At 56.1% G+C, this 4,645-nt stretch overlaps 1 protein-coding gene across 2 annotated transcripts; it reads left to right on the top strand.

The window, feature by feature from the left end:
• Positions 1 to 751: 751 nt before the first annotated feature.
• LOC141751631 (adenylate cyclase type 10-like) lies at positions 752 to 3,647 on the top strand. 2 transcript variants are annotated; one of them, XR_012590035.1, is made up of 6 exons: positions 1,049 to 1,369; positions 1,763 to 1,861; positions 2,020 to 2,195; positions 2,805 to 3,027; positions 3,141 to 3,362; positions 3,453 to 3,647. XR_012590035.1 is itself a non-coding variant. In XM_074608764.1 (5 exons), the coding sequence occupies exons 1-5, from the start codon at positions 1,094 to 1,096 to the stop codon at positions 3,156 to 3,158; spliced, it is 792 nt and encodes a 263-aa protein (XP_074464865.1). In that variant the 5' UTR covers positions 752 to 1,093; the 3' UTR covers positions 3,159 to 3,647. The 2 variants fall into 2 exon arrangements, 1 of the variants encoding a protein (XP_074464865.1); XM_074608764.1 differs by having other exon boundaries at positions 752 to 1,369; positions 3,141 to 3,647.
• The last annotated feature ends 998 nt before the right edge of the window (positions 3,648 to 4,645 follow it).

The following is a 4,645-nucleotide window of genomic DNA, read 5'->3' as shown; positions in this document are numbered from 1 at the left end:
CTGGTGCACCCGGTGTGGCTCATGCACACAATCCGTGGGCTGAAGACGTAGATCTTGAGGAAGTTGCTGGGCGCCAGCTGCTGAGGTCAGTTCTTATCCCATCACCCCTGTGCCTTACTCGTAGTACAACTGATAGCAATTATAGTAATGAGCACATACAGTGAGAGTGTTACTTAGCAATTAACAGCACACAATTTGATTCATTGGCTATTCTCACCCAAAATCAGATCCCCATGAGGTATACGTCGGACTTCCCCATGCTGCCACATCACGCACCAAGTGCACCCAGGTCCTTGGGCAGGATAGGTGATGTAGGGGCTGATGTGGGGAAGGTGATGAGAGCTGAAGCAGGATAGGACCCACGCCACTGGGGGTACGCTGTGCACTGTGCTCCACAGCCCGGGCCCTCCAGGAGCCCAGGGGTGTATGCTGGGGATCGGCTGGGAGGAGGTCTGCCGGGGACGAGCCCAGGAGCTGAGGACAACCACCGCAGACTTTGCTCAGCGTGTCGGCACCCTCGCAAGGGTCCTTGAAGCCCAGTGGGAGAGCGAGAGCAGCTCTTCCCCTGGGGCAGGCGAGGAGGTGTCTAACCCCCTGTTTTCTTTGCAGATGCCGCAGAGCAGCAGGCTTTCACAGAGGCGGAAACCGGGTGAGCAGACAAGGGTTTGATTCTCTGTAAAGGCAGGGGCCTCAGGGGTCTCCAGAGGAGACCAAGGAAGCGCTGGCATTTGCCTGCGGGTTGTGACTCTAGCTTAAGGAAGAGGCTTTCTGTGAGGTGGGAGCTGGGAAGAGATGGCCACGGAGGTGAGACAGTGCTGGAGGAAGCCCGTGGGCTCCTAGTGATGGTCACACTACGCTGGAGCAGGCCTTGCTTTCCAGTTCCTCGAGAGGAGCGCTACAAAATCTGCAGGCGAAAAGCCACCACAAGGGAGCCGGGTGGTTTGCCTGGGGGAGGTGACAGAAAGCCCAGCTTGTCTTCTTCTCCCTGGCTACAAAGCAGCTGTAGGAGTCATGCCTGCCCGTGGGCTCGTGCTCTCTTTTGAACAAAGGGCTTTTGATGGCCTCTCTGTGGGGCAAAAGACCAGTGTAGGTGATGCCTGTGCATTCTTTGCTCTCTTCTTCCCCTGGGAACGGTGCTCTGACTAGTGTGGCGGAGCGGCTTCTGCCAGAGGGCGAACAGACAACTGAGCTGCCCGACGAGACCGACAGGCAGCACAACGGCACACACTGGTGTGAATGCCGAGCCATCGTGGAATCGGTGCTTGTGCCTTTGGCTCGCCACTACGTGGCAATGGGCGATGCCGACCGAGCCTTTTACTACCTTCTGGAGTGTGCTGCTGCCTACCTGCACGTCTCCAACAGCTACATGGTGAGTTGCCTCGCTCGCCAGTGCCCACCGTGCACGGAGTCCTCTCAGTCAGCTGGCTCTGGGCAGGACAACTTCACCGCTGCAATAGGGCATGCCTTGACGGGGCCTTGGAAGGGACATGCTGGGGTCAGAGCCTGACTTCTTCCTCCGGCTTGCCTCTTCTGTGGACGGAGACACAGGCCACCGTGCCCATAGCAGGAGGGGAATTAGCAGGGAGGGGATCTGAAGGAGCACTGGTGCCTGTGCTCTGAGCCGGCGTGACTGTGTTGGGGCGGGCATCAGCAGGGGGAGAAACGGGCCCTCTTAAGACAGATGCCAGAGGCAACAGGGGAGGACGAGGCCGGCCATGGGCTCTGCATCACGCTCGCCTGCTCTCTCTGTGCTTGCGCAAAGGCCCTCATGAAGCTGAACGAAGCGGAGGTCCTGAGGAAGATGAAAGCCACTGCGATAGCCTGCTTTGAAGAGGCCACCTTCTTCAGCCTCAAAGGGGAGGTAAAGAGATGGGGAGGTCTGGAGGGATGTCCTGGGGGATGCAGCTGGATGCTTTCCCCGGCTGCAGGGGCTATCCCTGGCATCACAAGCCACCGGCAGACTCCGGCAGTCTCTTGGCCGACTCGAGCAGATCAGGGTGTTTCCCTTTTCCTCTGCAGGTTTGCTGGTGTATGCAACGCCTTCAGCTGGCAGAGAAAATGATGAGGGAGGCTTTGAGCTTGCTCAGAAGGAACTTCCCCGAGACCTTCCTTGGCGCCTTTGTCAAGGCTCAGGTGGAAAAGTTGCCTTGTGTCGCTTACGTGAGAAGAGCAGCCTGCCTTCTGCAGAAGGGCCGGTAAGGAGCAGAACTGAGAACCCAGGGGAGGAAGAGCCATTTCCTACCTGGTCCCAGACCTGCCTGGGCTTGAACCACACATGACCTGACGCACGGCCCTTACAGGACCGAGGGGTTAAGGAGCGATGTGCGGGTGGAATGGGGAACGACAGAGCCCCACACTCCCTCCCCCCTGCACGCTCCTTCCCCCCTGGGTAAAAAGCAGCTCACAGCCGGGGCTGTGCCTGCCGGCACGCGTCGACGGCGGCAGGGCCTTGGTGGTGGCTGGGGACAGAGAGCTGCAAACAGGGAGTAGAGGCTGACGAGGGGCAGGGGAAGGAGCAGTGGGTGGGGGTGAGGTGTGAGAGTGAGGAAGCTCAGAGGGCGATAACCCTTTTCTTGCCGGTTCCCAGCTTTGCTTGGGCCCCCGGGCGCTGTAGCGCCAACGCGCCCTCTCGAGCGGTCAGCTTCCCCTGGCGGCACTGCTTTGTTTGCCCCCTTCCTCTCCATCAGCTCCCTTTCCTCCCAGGAGGTGCGACTGGCTTGTCCGCCGCCCTGCTTTCCCCCAGCCCTGTCTGATTTAGCGCTGTACAGCGAGAGCCTCTGGGCCCAGCAGTTTCTCTCGTGCAGCAGGATGAAGAGGCTGGCCTGGCTGCTGCAGCAGAGCTGCTGCCTTTCCTTACTGGAGCGCCTCTTCAGCCTGGAGGGCACTTCCAGCGGACGGAGGTTCTCCCGCCTGGCAGCGCGCATGAAGGCCAACACGGACAGGGCGTTGGACTCCTGTTGGACAGCAGAACTCCCGCCACGCACAGACTTAGGACACAGACAGATGCCAGCACAGACGCAGACACAGGTACAATTGGGCACACAGGCACCGTACAGAGACCTTCACAGACGCCGGCACCAATACAGGCAGGGACACCCGTACTGATACCATCAGAGATACCACCGCCCATTCCGTTGCAGGTGCAGATGCCGTTGTAGAGGCCGTGGCAGACACAGATACCGCTGCAGACGCCCTTGCAGAAACCAGGTAGTCTTTCAGATGCAACTGCAGACGGAGATGCCATGGGAGAGACAGATGCCACACCAGATACCCTTTCGTGCGCCACTGCAGATGTAGACAAAACCGGAGTGCAGAGAGCATTGCAGATGCCCTTGCAGACAGAGGGAGCGTTGCTGATGCAGGTACCATTTCAGAGGAAGGCATCTTTGGGGATGCCGGTGCGGATGCAGATAAAATTGAAGATGGAAACGCAGATGGAGACCACGTTGCAGGTGCTGTTGCAGGTGCAGTTAGCGTGGCAGATGGTTTTCTTAAACAGGGACCATTCAGGACAACTTTACCGACTTCTTCTGTCACCAGAGCTGTATATTTGTTTTCCAAATAAAATGGTTCTTATGAAAACTCTGGAGTTCTGTTCTCCGCCATACAACTCTGCAATGACCAAGTCAAGTGGTATCGCCAGAGCGTTTCAATCTACTAGACTTCAGGAGACACTGATTAGCATTTGTAAAGCAACTTGACAGTGTTCTGGAGGGCTACAAAAGTAGAATTTGTAATGGCATGTTGCAGTTCCTTCTTTGTTGGATGGAGGAGTCAATATTAGTACAATTAGCCACTTCCCATGGCAAGCAGTTTTGAAAGAATCCAGCGTGTTTTGAAAGAATCGGGGAAGGAAGGCACTTCCTTGTGTTTCAAGCCTCTTCTGTCAAGGTACATTGGTACTGAAGTTCAAAAATAAGCACACATATTATGTGAGTTATCTCTGAAATAAGTCCGTTCACTGACAGAGAGCCGCCACAGTTTCTATTGTAATTTCACCAAAGACACCAAAGAGTAAGACATTTGTCAATGTCAGGCAGAGTTTGCCTTTGGTGAAGCCGTGTTGGCTGTCACCAATCACCTCCCTATTTCCCATGTGCCTCAGTAGCGTTTCCAGGAGGATCTGCTCCATGACCTTGCCAGGCACAGAGGTGAGACTGACCGGCCTGTAGTTCCCTGGGTCTTCCTTTTTTCCCTTTTTGAAAATGGGCGTTCTGTTTCCCCTTTTCCAATCAGCAGGAACTTCACCAGGCTGCCACGACTTCTCAAATATAATGGAAAGAGGCTTGCCGACTTCATCTGACAGCTCCCTCAGGACCCGTGGATGGATTTCATCTGGTCCCGTGGACTTATGCACCTTCAGGTTCCTCAGATGGTCCTGAACCTGATCTTCTCCTACAGTGGGCGCTTCTTCATTCTCATAGACCCTGCTTTTGCATCCTGCAACTTGGGTGGTGTGGGTGGAGCCCTTGCTGGTGAAGGCCGAGGCGAGAAAGTCATTCAGCATCTCAGCCTTCTCCGTGTCCTGGGTGACCAGGTCTCCTGTGTGCTTCCTGAGAGGGCCCACACCTTCCCTAGTCTTGCCTGTACCCGTGACGTACTCATAGGAGTTTTTCTTGTTATCCTTGATGCCCCTAGCCAGATT

The sequence above is a fragment of the Larus michahellis genome, chromosome 15, assembly GCF_964199755.1.
Source record: "Larus michahellis chromosome 15, bLarMic1.1, whole genome shotgun sequence".
NCBI classification, from domain to species: domain Eukaryota; kingdom Metazoa; phylum Chordata; class Aves; order Charadriiformes; family Laridae; genus Larus; species Larus michahellis.
This window is presented reverse-complemented; position numbering and strand designations above follow the sequence as displayed.

What these genes read in the sequence shown, in the direction of transcription:
- LOC141751631 (XM_074608764.1), top strand. Translation starts at nt 1,094, where the DNA reads ATGCCTGTGCATTCTTTGCTCTCTTCTTCCCCTGGGAACGGTGCTCTG. An exon ending in ACGTCTCCAACAGCTACATG is followed by an intron (nt 1,370 to 1,762) that starts GTGAGTTGCCTC and finishes GCTTGCGCAAAG; the next exon opens with GCCCTCATGAAGCTGAACGA. An exon ending in TGCCTTCTGCAGAAGGGCCG is followed by an intron (nt 2,196 to 2,804) that starts GTAAGGAGCAGA and finishes TCTCTCGTGCAG; the next exon opens with CAGGATGAAGAGGCTGGCCT.